Genomic DNA, 18368 nt, shown 5'->3' with positions numbered 1-18368 from the left:
GGTGTCATTAGTGCCAGCATTGTTTAAGGAGTACATGTGGACCAGACCGGAGGAGGTGACAGCTGGGACTTTAGAGCCAGAGGAGTTTTTAAACAGCTCCTCACAGCCGCTTCTCATGGCAGAAATATTATTTCAGCTCCGTCATTAACAGCTGACAGCATGCCATCCTCAACAGCCAGAGCATAACAGGGCACTTCTCCTCTCTCGCAGACTTCCTCACACCTCCTTCCTCTGCCATCCTTAATTTGCCCCCCACCCCCCCATTCCTTCCATCCCAAAAACTCCCACCACCGCCATCAGCAGCGGCATCCACCGCCGAAGTATCTCTAGCACCGAGGCACTCCCTCCATCCTCTCCTCCGTTATCTGACTCCCTCTCACTCCCCGTTTGAGAGACGGATGGAGATGAATGGGCGTCGCTTACCTCATCATCTTGGGCGAGCAGTTGGGCGAGTTTCTCATCCCTCCGTTGCGCTGCTTTTTTTTGGGCGAGAGCGTCGACGGATGCTCGTCTTCAACTGCAAACACAAGCACAGGATGTCAGAGCAGAGACAGACGCTCGGGGGGGGAAAGAGTGCTGGACCTGACATTTTTAAAGAAGAAATTAACAACAAACAATTAATCAGTCATTGCAAACAAAGACAAAACCCAAAAAACACGAACAGAAGTAAAAAAAAAAAAAAAAAAAAAGGAAAATTAATAATTCAGTGTCAAATTGGGAAAATATAGAGAAAGCATTAGTAACGGACAATGGTAAATCTGAGAAAGGCAGGAGAAAACCTCGGAGAAAAACCAATTTACGACCTGAAAATGTCACGGAGGGCTCACGTCCCAAAACCCCCATATCTCTGGCTCTGCTATAGGTGCACTTTTAACAGGGCTTCCACTGCTACACTACCGCTGCTGTTAAACCCAATAAACTGTGCAGGTTGGACCTCTAGCAGTCTGCATCAGAGGGACCATGCTCTACCTACACCATTAATTGCCATGAGATGGTACAGATTGTCATTGTCAATGGTGCGCGGGGCAAAAGCAATGACAATGAGATAAATGAGGTTATGGAGATGGATCTTGTGTTGTTCTCTTTTCTCTACATGTAGCAACTTAAACCCCACCCCGTCATTCCAGTTCATTCTAAAGCGCACAATGGCTCTTCTACAGGTCTACCTCCATGCCGAGGGATCACTTAGCACTCCACACACACACACACACACACCATGACGGATGCTGACAGGGTATGAGTTAGTGGACTATGAAAGCAGCTAGTAATTGCTCGTCACCCTCCAGCAGATGAAGGTCAGGTCTCGGCTTTTTTTTTTTTTTTTTTTTTGAAGAGTTAAACTGAAAAATAAATGATTTATTTAAGATGAAATATTCCACTTTTTTGTGTTTGACACTTTGGCTGTTAAGTGGTTGTAGGGCTCGGAGCTGCAGCCACAACAGAGCTCCGTTTTTTGATCAGATCCAAGTTCAGTTTCCTGTCAACTCTGCTTTTTCCGTGTTGAGAAACAAACGGGGGGGGGGGGGGGCAAAAGCACTATTTTTCCAAACTTTGCTTAAGTCCCAGTCAGACAGAGGAGGACAAGAAAGAGAAGCCCTGAGTGAGGCCAGGCCCGACTGTCTGAAGATTTCAGCGGAGCTATAACAGTATTCTGATCTTCACTAGTGTCTGAGAGTTTCAAGAGCGTTCAGACAGGCACCCAGATGCTCTCATCCACTCTGCACCCGCTCAGCTGCAAATGCCAAGTGCACTGTCACTTCAAACCTGTGTTAGTCCTTTGGTTAGGAATCAATAACACAGCATGATATTAGTGCAAATCAATGTGCCCGCCGCAAGCCGTGACTATTCCAAGCAGGTGGAATTTCATTATTGTCTGAGCACCCATTCTAGGCTGTCACCTAATTCTGCTAATAAAAGATAAGAAATATGACTTTGCCTTCTAATAAAATGTCATTGTCTGACATTTCCTTTTTTGCAGTTGGGCATTCGGAGTAGTTAATATCAGGAGCACTTTCCTCTTTACAAATAATTCGCTCTCTAATGTACTTTGAAAAACACCACATCAGAAATATGCATTCGCTGCCGTATTGTTTTACAGAATTCTCCTGGTTTATACTTAATGTGTTAACAGTATAAATCTAATGTTTCTCCCTTTCAGCCAAAACAATAACATTAAATACTTTCCAACCAATGGGCAATAAAAGCTTTTCCAACGAAAGATTAAAAACTTTAAAAGATTCTATTTCCTCTCCCCAAAGGTCAGTATCCTCAGAGCTGTGCAGCACGTCTAAAAATACAAATTGATAAGAATTGCATTTCTAAAAAGTCTTATTCCTCCTCCAGTTGGGAAGTCACCCAGACAGTAGCAGCCACTGCACGAGCAGGCAGATCCGTGCAAAGCAGCGGGGGCAACCACAGCAGCAGCTCCAGCACAGTGAACCGTCATGCAGAAAACAAGGCACAATGGTGGGACGGGCCAGGCGGGGGTTACTGACTGATGCATCCCGCTAAGGGGGCGACCTACAGTGCCTACTGTGACTGAGCAGCATGGCATTACTGGGATGGTAGCGGTATTTCACCGGCAGACTGCGGGCCCGATTCAGCCGACTCTCAGCCAGGGATCTGGCCGTCACGTCTCCCGGGCCTGAGATACTGAAGCGCAGTTTGGAGGGGTGCGGCCCTCGCCCCGCGGGGAGCAGGCTTCCTTTACGGTTATTAACAAGGGGGATGTTGATTGTGCCCGGCCTGACCAGGGGGTCCTGGTTGGGGTGCAGGGCGTTGGGGAGGAATTCATTTGAGGTGATGGAGGCAGGGGTGCAGCCGGTGGCTTTAACTGATTGGTTTTGAAATGTTGGTCTAACTTCATCCATTACTGTCAAACAATGGAGAATAAAAAGTGTGAGAAAGCCTGTATTAGTAATCATAAAAAGTAAAAAGTTCTAAACTATACAAAATGATACACTGCTTTTTATGTCATAATTGTTAGAATAAAAAAATATGTAATGATTATTTAATAAACTACTAATATGAAATGGCTGTTTCTGTTAAAAAAAACATTGCAATTTCTCTCATTTCAGTTTAGATTCATTTCAGGCCATGAACTCTAAAATTCATGCCCTAACAGCAGGAATCCTTTTTTTATTTTTCTAAACCTGCTGTTGAAACGAGGCGTACCCTCTTAGCTGAGGATGTTCACAGCGACATTTACTTTGCAATTGTGACAAACATGAATTAATCAGGAGCCTCTCAGTTTTACTTCTCCATTGTGCTTCACTTTGTGGTAGAACAAAGCTGGAGACACGGCTTGGCTAAAGCCAGTCAAACCAGATCCTGTGTCATCTCAAGCGGAACGTGTAGCTCGGTACTTTCATTTCAGCAAATATCAAATTTAAAAGTAATAATTTATACCATTACTTATTCAAATAAACTTTAAACATTAAAGATTGATCGGATACATTTTTTGGATTAGGTGTAGAAGGTTTGGTTTAGTTCTTAATCTAAAAATACAGTTTAGTAGATTTACATGCTGAATTGTTTCTTCTTTTTTTTTGCTGTAACTTTGACAGTAATCACAGTTTTTGCAGTGGCAACCTTCTGTGTCTAATATGAGAATACATACGTATACCTGATGTTCACCCAGCCATTCAAACACACACACAGACACACACCAACACACACCCTCTGCAGAGTCAAGCCGTATGTATTGAAGGGGTCATGGCACACTGCAGAAAGACAACAGGGGCAGATGAGCAAAATATCTGGTTGTAAAGTTGACTGCGAGAGGCGGAGCCCTTTCCGTCCCTTTGGTCGAGGGCTGGTTGGTTGGAGGAGAGAGCATGCTTGTGTGGCCCCGGGCGATAAACAGACGTTTATCCCAGCCGTCAGCTGCCTCCTTGATTTACGGGGCGCCACCGATAGCTCCTGGATTCATCTGGCCCTTGTCAAACACGTGCAGCGTTAGAGAGCACTCACCCGCCCTGGCAGGTCCACTGTGCATCCTGCACAACCCAGACGGCAACTGTCCCTTCCTGAAATGCTAATCACATGACGGTGCTGTCCTGCATGCAAGAACTTATCAGATCGCCATGACCCAATGTAAACTGGACGATGAGGAGAAGCAACAACAACTGAAAATGTTTTTTTCTGCATGTGAGCTGAGCTGGCTTTGCCTTTATACTTTCTGCTGCATGAACAAGCTTTGTTCTTCGTCGGCAGTGCAAATGCATGAAATCGCTTTTAGGCCATGCATTGATGTGTTGTTACAGTAAAAAAAACTGCTTTTATGATTGCTACAATTTCTTTTAGATGTGCTAAAGACGAAGTCCCTATTTCATAGAGGAAACAAAATAAAATGTCTTAATGTTTCTAAGAACAAAAGCATTACATAAAAATGTACAAAGAAAGTGGACGGATGGCATTTAATAAAAAAACAAAACTTAAATTTATTCTTTACCAGAGAGAAATAAATGCATTTAACAATTATTTATCAAAAAAATTACCTAAATTGCAATCGGCTTTGAATCGAACGCCAGCCTCTTTTTGACCTCCACTGTTCCCTGGTGTTGTAGCGCCATCTGCTGCTACATGCAGCACAATACAAAAAGAATATTTTCATGGAACTACATGGTATTATCAAACACAAAAGATTTTTGTCAGTCTCTAAATAATACCATGGGACTACTTTAACTGCCTGTCACTATACAGTAGGGTCAATATTATGTAATGATTATAAGTTAGAAACAAAACAATATGTATATAAGATTTAACACTAAATTTACTTGTTATGTTTACTTTCACATTTGGTCTTAAGACACAAGACAACATCAGTACATGCTAAAGGAATAGGGGACAACAGAGAGAATACTAAAGCACAGCATCAGTACTAGTTATGTTACATATGGTAATATAAAGGGGGTCTACACTGTAAACACAGAGCTGGAGCAGAATGGAGAAGGACGGAGAAACACACTTACGTGATCTGACATATCCATTATACTTATATTTGGCTGAGGAGAATGCAAAGACAAGTGGCAGGTCACACGGAGGGAGTAAGGATGTAATGAAACAGACACATTAGGAGTAGAGACATCACGGTAAGAGCAGTGGATGGACATGGAGTCCAATGGAACTATGATGAAGGGCTACCAGTGAAAGGCATGAGGACAAAAATAAAAAAAAGGTATAAATGATTAAAGTAATGGTGGTGGTGGTGGTGGTGGTGATGTAGGAATGGCACTGATGGCCTAAAAAGTGTCAGACAGGTGAATGTGATGAAGTGTCCGCTCTCAGTGTGAGCCATGCCTTTAGGAAAGTGTACTAAACCTGTGATGGGATGGAATGACAGTCTAATTATTACATTTCGTCAAAGGGTCTGGTATTTGAGGTTACACAGTTTCAGTGGCGGATTCAACATTGCAATATTTGTCATCGATAAGAAATGCTCTGAGGTTCTGCATTTCTGTTTTGACACCGTGACGTCTGTAGACAGAACAGAGGAAGTCACCGTGGGAAACAAAGACAACACGGATGTAGACGTCCAAAAGACAGACGGCACACACACGCTGCGCAAACACACACACACACACACAATACACAGGGACTTGATCTCAACATGAAGTCAGGAAAAAAATGTCCGTCACATTTAAATCCCTTCTTATTTCAAATTAGGGATGTCCCGATACAACTTTTTCACTTCCGATACGATACCGATATTGTAGCCTTGAGTATTGGCCGATACCGATATCAATACGATACGATATAGGCACAAATCATACATATATTTATTCCTTATTTTGTTGTGTGGAATGTTAGAAAAGGCTTGATAAAGTGATGTTACTGTTACTGATGTTGTAGTGATATAACAGAAAACAATAGTCAGCAACAGTAGGTATAGGAAAAACTGACCCATGTATTATTAACCAATTGGTTACATAAATTTTAACCTTCAACATAAGAGTATTACCTCAACAAATCCAATGAAAACAAAATGTTATATTTAAAGTGCAAAATAACCACTGGTTACCAACATCATTATACAATTGAATAGAATAAATTAAATTTTAAAGTGCAAACAATTCAAGTTCACTTCAGTTATTTTTCTACTGTCAGCATATGTTGGAAACAACTGTGGGCAGGGACAAAAACAACAAAAACTATAGGAATAATGTAGCGAGGTTCGAGGTGCTCCATTAAGCGTTTAAACCCGACATTACTCACCACCGACAGGGGCTGGTCATCAAGCACAATAAACTGGGCTATCTTTTCTGTTATGGCCATTGCCTTTTTGCTGTCCCGTGGTAGTTTGTCATAGCCTGGATGCCAGACGAATTTAGCCCCGCCCACAACAGATTTGGTCGGGCAGTTCGGTCTGGGGTCGCTCCATTGGGAAAAAATTATGGCCGGACTGGGCCAATCAGATTGTCAGGGCGGGCTTTATACGATAATTGACAGATGATCAACGGTGACGTAATCAACCACGTCACCAAAGTGCCCTCGGGTTGAATTCGTTTTCAACAAACATGCCTGCCGCTGGCGAGCTGAGATGTGTAGATGCTGCCATTGAGTCTGTTTTAGAAGACATCGACAGCGCATTCATTTTGAAAGAGGAACACAGAACGTGGAGGCGACGCCAGAGCACCGCGCTAATCCCTATCGCCCCGGCGCTTGGCTGTTCACAACGGACACTGAAGCGACGCTGAACCGCCGGGCAGCGCTAATAATATCACCCGTTGATCCAGTAGATCGCTGCACGGCTTTGTGCCGGTCACACCGGAGGCTGAAGCACCGCGCTGCGCCAAGGCTGCCTCGCGGTGCTTCAGCCTCCGGTGTGACCGGCACAAAGTTTTAACATGGGAGTGGATGGGAGCCAGCTGTTATTTAAGGCTTGGCGCTGCGCTGAAGCGTCCGGTGTGAACCCGGGTTAGTAAATAACTCACAATGCGTTGCTTAGCATACGTCACATACTACGTTGCTCTGATTGGTTGTAGGTCTATCCAATTGAGCGAAATACTTCCACACAGCCGACATCACTACACCTTGCTGCAGGCACACACGTTGTCGTTGTTGTGATCACGTGGGCTGTGTGCTGTATGCTGGATCAGAGACGCTCTTCTTCCGCGGCCGGCACCAACGTTAATTAAGGGGCATTACCACCTACTGTGTTGGAGTGTGATCAAACCAGAGTCACCTATTATAGAAGTCCTGTAGCGGTAAATGGACAGCTTATATCGGAGCGCTTATATCGGAGTTTTTAGATTCAGTCCGATAAAATCCGATATTCACTTTTTTGGCTGATATCGGACTGATTTCCGATATCAATATCGGATCGGGACATCCCTATTTCAAATGGATTAACTAAGGTTTCCAGTATTTATCTATGAATGACAGTTTATGGCCTTGACTGAGGAGGTACAGACGCCTGGTACCAATATAAGAACTGGTTGAGTGCAGACTTGAACTGAGCTCTGAGCTGCTGACACTCCCCACTCTTTTCCATAGTCTCTTCCAGCAGTAAAGGTCACAGCGAGGGCCCAGGGCTGGCCTCTGACATGGATCCTCAAACAGGGACCTAAGGTGGCCCTGGCATCTGTCTCTAGCAATCTGCCCGCACTGCAGAGGCGGCAGACTAACTGGCTAGCATCTGGGGCGTAGCGAGGCGGCATTGGACAGAGAGTGGGGGCGGTTTGGATGTGTGGGTGTGTATGTGTGTCAGTGGGAGGGGGGGTGGGGGGGTGGGCATGCCTGCCTGGTGGACAGGATCTGTCAGGGCAGGTTTGGTGACGGACCAGCAGGGCTGGGAAAATGAAAATGCAAACATAATTTCCGTGTCAGGACAGATAAGGTCCCCGGCAATGAGATGCAGATACAAACACATCCGGAAACACAAGAGATAGAAAGTGCATGTTGTTACACACACTAGAAGTGCACGTGCATGCACACACACAACCCCCCCCCCCCCCCCCCCCCCCCCACACACACACACACACACACAGCCCAGAAGGTTGTGGACTATAGCCGAAAGCATCTCCCGAGCTCGGAGCCCCATACCCTTGTCCATTGCTCCGATTATAGAAGCGTCAACCTCTGGATTATATAAACCCCGACTGTGGTGACAACCAGGTCACAAAGTAAGAATGCATGTAACTAATATACAGATCAAAAATAAACCGATGATTCAGCTAAAATAACTGCAGAGACAATATTTCAGAACTTTAGCATACACACAAATCAGACCAATCACACAATAACTTTGTCTAAATGTCCATCTGCAAATATAATTGTTGCTTTCGCTATAGTTTTGACACCCGGTTAAATATAGAAAGAACTTGAATTCAGCTAAATCTGCAAAAGTTGCCTGAAAACTCAAGCTTATGTCTCATCTTCATTTTTCACTCCAATAATTCAACATCTGACTAAACTCCAACATCACTGTTTGTGTATAATCCAGAACAACAGAAGACTGAATTAATCTGATTTGATAATTCATCCACTTTAGTTTAGCGTTTATCTGATTTCATCAAATACCACATTACTCACTAAACCCTTTGTGAGGCTGTTCATTAAAATACCGTATCATTAAAGCCTATGAAGCAATAGCAAAGTTTATGTTCATGTCACCATTAAAGAGGTGAGTGTATTCCACTCTGCAGCATAAATGTGACTTGCATCAGATCACAGGATGCATCAAATTAAACAGTGCTGTCCAAGAAATCAATTATCCAAATACTAGGGGCCAGACAAATCTGTCTCGGATGTACAAGAGCATGAAGTCATCATGGATAAAGACGTCTTATCCTCTCAGTGTAGTGGGAGTGGGGGGGGGAGATGGGAAATGGGGAGAGGAAATCCAGCAATCCCTGCCTGACAAAGCCCAATGCACTATTTCAATAAACTCGCTTTGTTCAGACAAAGTCAGAGTTAAAAAGGGAAGGAAATCTAAGTCAGAGGAGGCTTTCCTGAAATCCTACAGGGGGTTGAGGGAGAAGTGAGATCAGTAACCATGTAATGGCCAGTAATTGGTATCGGGGGATATCAGCGCAGGCTGAACTACAAGAGGCCAAGCCAAACTCATCATGGCTTGTTTGACACTAATCTAGGCTGAGTCGGCAGACGGTGGGAGAATGTTGAGAAGGAAATCAGATCTGTATGTCTGAACCCAACGCTTTGATAGTGAGGCCTGCCGCTGCCATGTCTAATTGACGGCCAATTTTGTATTTTGTATCCACTCAAAAGGAAAACGAGAAGGAGGGGAGCAATCCTCTTCTTACCATTTCTTTATCAAGCCGACATCACCTTTTTTACAATTCTCATTTTGTGTTTTCTCTCCCCTCTCCTTTTGCCCTATCTACCTTTTGTCCTCTTTCCTGCTTGACTAAATCTCTCTCTCTCTCTGCAGATTCTCCTCTACCCTTCTCATCCACTTCCTTTCTCCTGGTGTAGGCTATAAACATTAAGAGTTGAATAGACTGATCTTAAGAAAATCAAAGCTGCAATCAGAGCAGGAGAAGCCAAGAGGCTTCTTCAGTTCTGTCCACGTCTCTGCTGGTCAGCCGTGTTGTGAAATGTGTCTGACTCTCACGTTGAGTTGTTGGTTCTGAGATATCTGAGATATCAAGAAGCCTCTTGGATGAGAAACACAAGCAGGTCCAGTTGCCTGTGATCATGTGCAAATCCTGCAGATACGATGACCTGGATGTCTGAGAACCTTGACGGATGCTTATCTTCAACTGTGCAGTGTAAAAATTAAAAGCCTTGCCCAGTAGCTCAGGGAGGTTACAGTAAGTCAAAGGTAAAAATAAAGAAAATCAAAGTAAAATAGGACCAAAGAGTTCAGGACTAATTTCAGAAAATGAAAAAAAATGCTTTAACTGAAATGTGAAAAAACTGAAAACGGTGTATACCTCCAAAGTAAAATATAAGACATCAATAAACGAACAAACATTAAATTGCAATATAACACCTTGAGAATAAAGACGAATATATTCCATTTTTGTGTACACATATATCTTACCTTAAAAGACAAATCAACTCTCCAATAGTAATATTATCACACAACTGCATGAGTGGTGCAGCATATCTAACACCTACAGTACTGAACGGTACAGCAGCATTACCACAGAGCCACATCACCACTGGACCCACCACACACACATTACACTCAGGGTATAAGACCAGTCAAATCATAATGTGAAAGAACAAAACACAAGGGTGAGAAATCAAGTGTGAATAAAATAAAGTAAAGGTGATGAAGAGGTATATATAGAGAGAGAGAAATCTATAGATAATGAGAAATAGAGAGATAGAGAGATAGATAGGTAAATAAATAAAGAGATAGAGATATAGATAAATTGATATTGAGATATAAATAATAAGAGATAGAGCTATAGATAAAGAAAGATAGAGATATATAAAAAGAGATAAAGATGCTAGAAATAGAGATATAAAGATATATAGATATGGATATAGAGAAATAGAGAGATGTATAGAAGAAATAGAGATATATATAAATTGAGATAGATATAAAGAAATGGAGTTGGATATATAGATAAATAGAGTAGAGATATAGATGAACACATGGAGATGTAAAGAAATGGAGAAATACAAAATTAAGATACAGAAAAATTGAGATAGCGATATAAAAGTAGAGATATAGAGATAGAAATATAGATGTAAATTTTGAGAAATATATAAAGTTAGAGAATTTGAGATTAAACTAAATCAAAATAGGGATAATGAGATTGGGATAGAGAGATAAGGATTATAGTTGAAGAGATATAGAGATAGATGAAAAAAGATGCAAGTAGGTAAGACTCAACTCGATAAAAACTTATACTTAAAATAATTGATAGACAGAAATATAACAAACAAATTCCCATAATCCACAACTACGGAGTCACAGTCAACAGAGTACACCACGTGGACAACATCACGGACACACACACACACACACACACACAGACACACATGTACCTCTGCATGGCACGACGCACACACAGAGCACACACCACAGACACGTAACAGCATGTGTTGGGCGGTGTCACTTACAGGCACGTAAAGTGGTTGCGCAATCATGAACAGAGACAGAGGAAAGTGGGTAGGCCCTCTGAAGGGTGTCCATGTTACTATGTACACTGCCTGACATGCAAGAGCAGTCTTGCTCTGAACGGCCGCAATCAAAACAACATGCCAGTTTCATTCGTTTGTAGACGGACATCTTGGCTACAGTCATGTTTTGGGATGAGAGGAGAGGAAAATCAGCAGGTTAATGGCAAGAGGAGAAATTATTCATCCAGGGGAAGTTCGGAAGGTAACTTCATCAGAAAGTGCAAGCCTTAGCCACCCGCTCCCACAGGCTTGAGCCCCAAAGTGAATCAACACAGTGCAAGTGCAGCGACTTATTCCGATCTAAAATCAAATTTAATTCAGGAAATCGTCAAATTACTTTCTTTTTTAGACTCGGACAGTTCATTGATAAAATTTGGACATCTTAGTGATGTAATAATGCTGTTTATAGTTTGATTCATTCACTTTGACTGGTTCTCTAGGGGTCAAGCTGTGTGCTAAGGCTGTAACAGGTCAAAAGACAAAACTATAACAGTGGGAAAGAGGGGTGAGGAAAGGGGGTTGAGGGAGGGAGGCATTCGGGGGAGAGAGGCATGAGCAATGTCTTGAGCAGCAAACCTCATACAATGTTTCATACATTTGAACATCCTCTATCCATTTGGGCCGAACGAGTGGATCACGTACCTGTATCCCATCATGCAGCTGAAGCGGCTCTGTCCGAGGCATCACACTATTCAACTGGCTACAGACTTTGCCAATTCATGCTCGAGTCAGACCTGCGTCTTCACTGCTCTGCTCCCCGAGGGACGCTTCACTCTGATGTGTGTGTGTGCAGAAACACTCTAACTACACTAAATCGTTTACATGTTGTGTATTCAGTAATCATCCTAGTTCATTTCAAGTGAGCCCATGTGACTTTTGAAAGAAGAGGACGTAGAACAGTCCTCCTTTTGCTGCTTCTTGGTAGCTTATGTTAGAAAGGAGATTATAGATTAGCATTTGTTCTATTACTAAATCAGGTTCATGTGCTGTTACCATATGTAGGTGTTTCTGTCAGTTGTTTATCATATTGAATATTCATATTTAGTGCTTTTGCATTAATAATAATAATAATTTTAAAATCCTTAACTCATTTTCTCCACATACTTTCAATTTATGAGGTCAAACAACTCCTGTTTTGTTGCTGTGAGGTGTAAATTAAGTTGAGTAGTGTAACATTGATGTTCTTTGCTTGTTCATATTAGTTCTATATTAGAGTTATTATCTTTAACTACAGAAGTTGTTACAGTTGCCTTTAGAAAGGGGGGGGGGGTCTCATGATATTTTTTAATTCACATTTCAGCATCTAGTTTATAAGAAGTGCTTTATTGTTTGTTTGCCAAATCCCACATGTCATATCTAAAACACTGGGAGCTCGGGTGTTTCACGGATCTTTCTTTTCAGTCTCTTTACAAAGCTGCCGATCCAGAGATTATGTGCTCTTGTTCCGGGGAGATTGGATGTGCAGTCTGCAGAACTGTAACACTGTAGAAGTCCTTAACTACCAGCTAGCCTGCAGCCACAATACTGTAAAGCATCTACTTTTGATGTATGTGTGTGTGTGTGTGTGTGTGTGGCTGTTGTGTGAAGCCCTAAACCCCGAGGGGAGCAGGAGTGAAAGTTCCCAGAGCAGCGTCTCTAGATTGCCCGTGACTCTGAGCAGAAACAGTCCCTGGTCCCCATTCTCTCATTGCCAAGGTGCGAGGAGACAGCGGACTAATAATGTCTGGCACCTTTACAGAGACACTCTCAGCATCTTTGACTCCGAGTCACATCAGGGAAAGAAGGTCCTGAATTGAGTGATATACGTCTCAGCCTCTGGCCAAGTAAAGAATGGGGAACGCAGATCACAACCCATGGGATGGAGGCATCAGGGACTGTTGTATCCTCTAGCATGCACATGTGCCTTATAAGAGCATGCAGAAAGACTTTAGTTCTCAGCAACAAGGGGAGGTACAGATATAACTGTTCACAGTGATGAAACAGTTTTGGAGACATGGCAGACAAAGTGCAGCAAGGCTTTCAGTTCATGCTGAAACTTCTCAACTTCAGAGTTCTCGCACGGGGGCACTGGGACTACGGTTTATGTATGGCACAGTGTGAGTTGCTGACACGAGGAGGGTGAGCGATGGACAACAGACACGAAGACTCACAGACACACTGACAATGTCTTGGACTTCTGACTTCACAAATACCCAGATTCCGGCCTACAGGATCGTGAGGTGCTCGTTTCAGGGCACTCCCCGTTTGAGGATTCAACACCACGGCTGCCCTGATAAACTGTCTGCCTGGGTTTGATCGGTCACCACCTCTTAAACTCCATTAAAGCACAACAGACTCAAACAGAAGCTATCAGGGCGCTAGGTTGAATCCAGAGGATGTCCCGAAGAAAGCACCGTTCTGATAGATCCCCCTTATTCAGCAAGAGTGCAGGGGAAATGGCCTGAGCTTTCCAGCAGCAACAAACAAAGTGCATAAGTAGTTTTTCCTTGAAATGTCAGATTCACACAAGCCTAACTATATATAAATAATAAAAAACTATAAAATCATTAAATAAAGTCAGGATGATGAATTTATCAAACTGTAGAGTCAGGTTTTGATTTGAATTACATGTTGATTCATAACACATTTAGTCCTTGCATTCTTGCTGAACAGGTTCCAGGGGATTTGAGTTTCCTCTACAGACATCACCATTTTCATTAAGTCATATTGGACATGACCCTGGCAGGCCACCACCATCTAGTGGCAATGTATTGCTATGACAATTAATACTCCTAGTGCTCGTGGACGATTCACCCAGTGCAGTGAGGAAGTTCAAGGGAAAAAAGAAGAAATAAAAAGAAACCAGGCCCTCGGACTGTCCAGGTCTGAACTCCACGAGGCTGATGCGCTGACATTTAAATTCTAAAAAGGAACCGATGATCTCTGAAGCCTCAGCCGTAGCCAGGCGAGGACCCGGAGTTTAGAAACGGGGCTGAGATCACAGAGAAGTGGGGCAGAGACGGGGGGGAGGGGGGGGAGGGAAGGCCAGATTGTTTTGATTGTGTTTTGGCAGCCGACACTGGTTGGGATTTAAAGAACTTCCCACAAGGACATTTTCTGCTCTCTGAAAGCAAGGCCGCACTCAAAACTTGGTTTTGACAGAAAGCAGATCAATTTAAGATCTCAGTGATCCTTGATCATTTTCCTCTGTTTGCGTTAGCTCCTCTAAATCCATGATTAACGTACGACGTCCCAGAATTTAATAACGTCCTCTCTGCGCTTTCTCGGAGCATGACACTTGGGAGGAGGTTAATCACGGATAATGACAGAAGACTCGCAGCAGATTGGCTTTCAGCTGCCAAGTACCAGTTTGGTTTGATGATCGGAATAGTGAGGAAACATTTTGAGATCATCGGCCACATGTGATTAAGTCACACTCTATATCTAATTGTCATTTCCAGCTCGTCAGAGCTTGAGCTAACTGGGCCATTGAGGAGGAGGAGAACTGACGCTGGTGTGAGTTCGATATGTGCTGGTTTGGTTCTGGTCTGAGCACGGTGTAGAAATGAGAGGCAAGGAGAGGGATGCAGAAGCTACACTGGTTCATGCAACATAGATACAGTAGACTATTTGCTGAAGAGGAAAATAAAAAACACTTGCACTAGACCCTGGGTAAATGAAACCCTTTTGTTTTTACTCACAATAAATCACTACCAGCGAGTAGTTAAAATAAAGTGGTGTTTTCCAATGGCAGCAGGGAAGGAAATACATCAAAAAATGTGTCACTGGTCATAAAGAAACATGGGAAAAACAACAAAAGAGAACAAAACATGATAGAACAGAACATTGTGTGGGACAGACTCCCTTTGGAACTGTCATCTTTCTAAATGCAGTTGTTGGAGACTACAGTAATAAGATTTGTTTAAAAGCTACGTCCAGCAGCGGGAAACAGTTAACAGATTATCTAAATGGAACTAGAGTGTGAAGGGCCTGGCAGATGTAAGAACAAATAAAATAAGGTCAGATTTATTAACATGACAAAGACAAAAGAAGGAAACGATGGGTGTCGCTTTTAAAAGCAGGTCTTGTCTCCACCAGGCTGCTTTACTGTAATTGTCTGTGACCTTTAGTGGAAATATGGGGATAGTCACCTGAATTATTTATCCAGCAGCTAAAATGTCCTGACAAGTGACTAGTGCACATAGGTCAGGTTGTATTCACATGCTGTTCCTGCCTTAATGAGAATGTCATGTCTGCATGCAGATAGGGGGAAACTAGCGGGTTCTTTTACTGGCCTGTGGTGAACAGAACATAACAATTAACAGCACAGTGTGTTTACGCACTGGAACACGGTAAATATTATAATGTGGCTGACCTCAATACTTTCAATACTCTAAGATAATTTATTTATAAGTGATAGAACAAAGTAGGTCATGTCCACTCATACTTTAAATATGAGAAGTTAAATCGTATTGTCTCGAGCAGTGAAATTATAAATTGCACGAATCTCAAAATTGTGGCTTATACTGCAGGAGCTACTGTCTATGCATTCGGGTCAACAAAGTTTTTATTTGTCCAAAATATCGATGATAAATTGGGATTTACAACCTCTTGTATGATTATTTTTCGTGTGTACAGCTGTCAACAATCAGGATTATCCGTTGAGTCTTTCTAAATTAGTTTGACACTTGAAAAATCCCTTTACCTTACTTTGAGCGTCAATAAACAAGTGATCCAATGATTAAAACCAATTAGAAAATAAAATGAAAGTCAGTTACAGACTGAGGAGCATACCCTAATGAATGTTATGGGAATTCAAATGAGACCCAGAGTAAACACTTTCCTATGAGGGTATAATGGTATGAAAACACACAGGTTAAATCACCTGTACCACAGTACAGAGGAACAATGAGAGGCAAAAGATTAGAGTTCGATCTGGTAAAAAAAACTCAAGTATTATGGGACGGACGGACCCACAGGGAGGTTTGGGAGGGGGAGGCGGGGAGGGAGAGAGGGAGTCAACGTGGGGGTGGAGCAAAATAAAGGCGCAGCCAAACTCACGTCGTTTGCAGCCACACTTCTTGATCCGCTTTGGGTCTGTGATGTCATCGTGACAAGCTTTACAGTAGAAGAAAGCTCTAAAAATAAAAAAAAAATAAAAAAAATGTTTAAGTGATATATATGTTTAGCACTCAGCTGTTGAGTGGGTTCATTGGGAGGACTGGGTTTTACCTCTTCACTTCTTTGGCGTCACTGGCGATAAAGAACCCCAGTGTTCCCTCCTGCATCTTGACGTGGTTGCCCGGGTTGATGAGGATGCTGGACGAGTCAAGAGAAACGAGAGAAAAAATGGCGGCCGTTAGCCTCGGGACAACGCTGCGTCCACACAACACGCTAATCAAGAGGAATGGTACACGCACACTTGTTCAGGCCTTCAAATCGAGAGCTTGGTTTTCTCTGTGTTGCGTTTTAATTTGGGGCATTTTTTGCCGATGTGGTGCTCACACGGATGAACAGAATGTAAAGGACAGTATGATCGCACACCGTGAAGTTTAATTATTTTCTTTAAAGGGTGGCATCGGACTGCCCCTGGGGTGAGGGGTGTGGGGGGGACAGAGAGAATTAAAGTCCTGGCCATGGAGGGGTTTTGGCCTCAGCACTCAAATACAGTCATCGAGAGTCAAAACAGATGTTATGACGGCCGCTGCAGAACAGAGAATGTACAGTAAGTGTCATTATCTCGGTTAGTATGGGACAGTGGGATGCAAGGGAATGAACAGCTCGTTTCCTTTATTGCCACTAAAGTCTGATTCTGCTCAGTGACTCTTAATGTCTCCTAAAAATCAGCAGCGACTCTTCTCTGTTGAATTATAGTGTGGAAATAATTACAAAACATTTCCAGCCGGGTCAATATTGACCTAAGATTTATTACTCTTACTGAAAGACAGCGTATTATATATTAGTACGACTTTCTTTTATTATGGGTGAGACCCAATTTACTACCCAAGCACTTTAAGTGACTGGCTGTATCATTCCCCATTAATTAGACTGAGACAAAGAGTAGACCACACACACATACTGTACGCTTACGCTCACACACGCACACACACACCCACTGGTCATTAATGGTTACCTGTGGGCAACAATCATCAATGATGTGAGTGTGAACTAAGAAACCAAGACACTGAACCCACAACTCTTTTAAAAGGTCACACTCCTTCAGAATAAGAGCCCAGGGGAAAGCTGATGAAAATTAAAATTCTTCATTTTTGCTTTTGCTCTATTTTTGCGATGATAATACTTATCTCATGGTTCAATGTAGGGGGGGATCTTGAACTGAATCTTTGTATTATAAATATCAATTTATTTATTTTATGTCTATATTTATCTAGCCTATTCTTATTTATCAGGTAATTCTGTAATGGTGCGGTATCTGTGTAGTCTCAGGGCAGTAGCTACTTTCCTCTGGGCCCTGAAAACAGGTTTCACGTGAGAAAACAAACAAAAATATTAAGGGAGCAATTGAATCCATACACATTCAGGAGGTGTGATCAAATTGCACCAGTCATGCAGATCGGATTTGTCTTTCCACACTGCAAGAAGTAAAATAGCATGTAACATTCGCTCAGATTTAATAGCCCCCAGAGAAGTAAACAGGCAGTGAGCCTGGCATGCGCTTTAGTCAAAAGAAATGAAAGAAATAGATCAAGACAGTTCCACAAACATTGCTGCCCAAATCTGAGATTTTACAGGTGAATCTATCCCAGACATTTCTCATCAGTCGGGTGCAAACTGGTGAGTCGAAGCTTTAAAAAAAAAAAAAAAAAGCATCAAAACCTCATATTGTGAGCAACAAGGCAAGCATCGAACACTGTGTGTGACCGTGTCAGGGCATGCAGTTACCAAACAGCATGAAGAGGACGATAATCAAACAGAGATGCATACTGCAGTACAGGTATAGGGACAGGTACGTAGATGCAGACGGTTGCAGTAACTTCTGTGCAGTTGGATTGTTTCTCAAACACCAAACTGACAGGAAGTGACCTCACTTAAGGACATCTACTCGATAGACACACGAGCAAGACTGGACACGGTGGCTGAGATGTACAAAAAAAAACACAGTAAAACGAACACACACATTCGCACATTCACTCTCCCCCTGTCAAGGGAGCCGCACACACACACAATCACACACAAACACACATAAACACACAAAGACGCAGACACACGTACATGCACAGATGGAGATACATATAGCAATGACAACATGAGAGGGTGGTGGAATG

The 18368-nt window shown here is 42.7% G+C and overlaps 1 protein-coding gene across 1 annotated transcript in view; it reads right to left on the bottom strand.

Moving 5' to 3' along the window:
• The window catches only part of kcnma1a (potassium large conductance calcium-activated channel, subfamily M, alpha member 1a), a 133490-nt gene that overhangs the window by 20968 nt on the left and 94154 nt on the right, over nucleotides 1–18368 (bottom strand). Inside the window, exons 18-24 of the mRNA XM_053436305.1 lie at nucleotides 16315–16401; nucleotides 16144–16220; nucleotides 14784–14792; nucleotides 11044–11217; nucleotides 4974–5006; nucleotides 4500–4580; nucleotides 424–517 (exon numbers count right to left, since the gene is read on the bottom strand). Of these exons, the coding sequence (XP_053292280.1) occupies nucleotides 424–517; nucleotides 4500–4580; nucleotides 4974–5006; nucleotides 11044–11217; nucleotides 14784–14792; nucleotides 16144–16220; nucleotides 16315–16401 (555 nt within the window). The remainder of the gene's footprint in view (nucleotides 1–423; nucleotides 518–4499; nucleotides 4581–4973; nucleotides 5007–11043; nucleotides 11218–14783; nucleotides 14793–16143; nucleotides 16221–16314; nucleotides 16402–18368) is intronic.

Source organism: Pleuronectes platessa, chromosome 12 (genome assembly GCF_947347685.1).
Source record: "Pleuronectes platessa chromosome 12, fPlePla1.1, whole genome shotgun sequence".
Classification (NCBI taxonomy): Eukaryota; Metazoa; Chordata; class Actinopteri; order Pleuronectiformes; family Pleuronectidae; genus Pleuronectes; species Pleuronectes platessa.
The sequence above is the reverse complement of the archived record's forward strand: the minus strand, read 5'-3'. Positions and strand labels throughout refer to the sequence as shown.